Source organism: Haplochromis burtoni, unplaced genomic scaffold (genome assembly GCF_018398535.1).
Source record: "Haplochromis burtoni strain Fernald_Lab_line unplaced genomic scaffold, NCSU_Asbu1 Contig_6175, whole genome shotgun sequence".
NCBI classification, from domain to species: domain Eukaryota; kingdom Metazoa; phylum Chordata; class Actinopteri; order Cichliformes; family Cichlidae; genus Haplochromis; species Haplochromis burtoni.
Genome location: NW_024588536.1, coordinates 1 through 1338, shown reverse-complemented (window position 1 = coordinate 1338; position 1338 = coordinate 1). Strand labels below are relative to the sequence as shown.

General features: G+C 40.7%; 1 protein-coding gene across 1 annotated transcript; it reads left to right on the top strand.

The window, feature by feature from the left end:
• Positions 1-17: 17 nt before the first annotated feature.
• Positions 18-1332, top strand: LOC102313279 (the record flags this gene model as incomplete). The annotated part of the gene is made up of 2 exons (XM_005953619.2): positions 18-537; positions 881-1332. Coding segments are annotated over exons 1-2 (764 nt in total), but the record flags the coding sequence as incomplete, so codon positions are not given.
• Positions 1333-1338: the final 6 nt, after the last annotated feature.

Sequence of the window (1338 nt, the reverse complement as noted above, 5' to 3'; positions counted from 1 at the left end):
ACTGCATCTGGTGATGCACAGTTTAGCCTCCCTCCACACTACAGATGTGCATCGCACACAATTAACTTGATTTCAACAAGCAATGTTGACAAACATCTAAATTCCTGTGCAGACACCAAGGCTGTATATAGGAGTAGCATTGCAAAATGTTCTGCTCTTTGGACTAAAGCAAGTCAATCAACATTAGCCTCTGAACAGGTGGAGGAAGTCAGTCGGAGGAAACTAATGGTACCGACATCCACAAGGTGGAATTCCCTGTATGAGGCCATTTCTAGAATCATCACAATTCCCTTGAATGAACTTAATCCCCTGTGTGTAAAACTGGGAATCAAGTGCCTTAATGAAAGGGAGTACCAGTTCTTGAAAGAGTACTGTACTGTGATGAAGCCCCTGACAGTGGCTCTGGACATCTTACAAGGGGATGAGTGCACCTACGGGGCTTTACTGCCAACACTCACAAGCCTGATGTCAAAGACGCTTGCCCTGAAAGATGACCTCTCTAGAATGACAGCCAGCCTTCCAGATGTCATTGTAAAGGTAAGATTATTATTAATTGCTTTGGTTGGATTTGTTAAATTTATTATACCATTCACAGTGGGTGGATGTTATACTTTGTTTTAAGCAGCGGGTACAATTATTAAAATGATAGAATAAAAGACCAAGTATTCACCCCTTGTTAAATATCAGGGACATTGATCATCATTAATCATGAATATTAATCATAACATCAACAAAAGCCTCAGCCAAAATTAAATCTCATACAGTATTGATAATAGAAAATATAGATGGTTTAGAGCTGTAAAGCCCACAAAATAATGACAATAGGTAATTATATAGTAAAATAATTTTATTCTTAGATGCATCATATTGTATGTTACAGGCCATCAAGACTCGTTTTGATGCTGTTCTGGACAGCCAAGAAGGACTTCTCGCAGTGGCCACTTGTCCCAAGTTTAAACTTCGTTGGCTGAGAGATGAGCGTAGGAGAGAGTATGTGAAGGAGCTCCTGATAACAGAGTGTCGTAAAGCTGCTCCTGCAACTGAGAACACTAATGTGTCCCAAATCCCAGCCAGCCCAGCCGAAATGGACTTTTTTGAATTTCAGAATCAGCCCACAGAAAGCTTCTCAGCAGAAAAAGAAGTAACTGACTTTTTAAGGTCAGGCTATGAGCTTGAGATTCTGAATCAGTTCCCAAATCTCAAAAAGATGTACATGAAATACAACAGTCCAACTCCATCCAGTGCACCAGTGGAACGGCTGTTCAGTTTAGGTGGATTGGTGCTTTCCCCAAAAAGGAACAGAATGTCTGATAGAAGGTTTGAGAAGCTTCTGCTGAT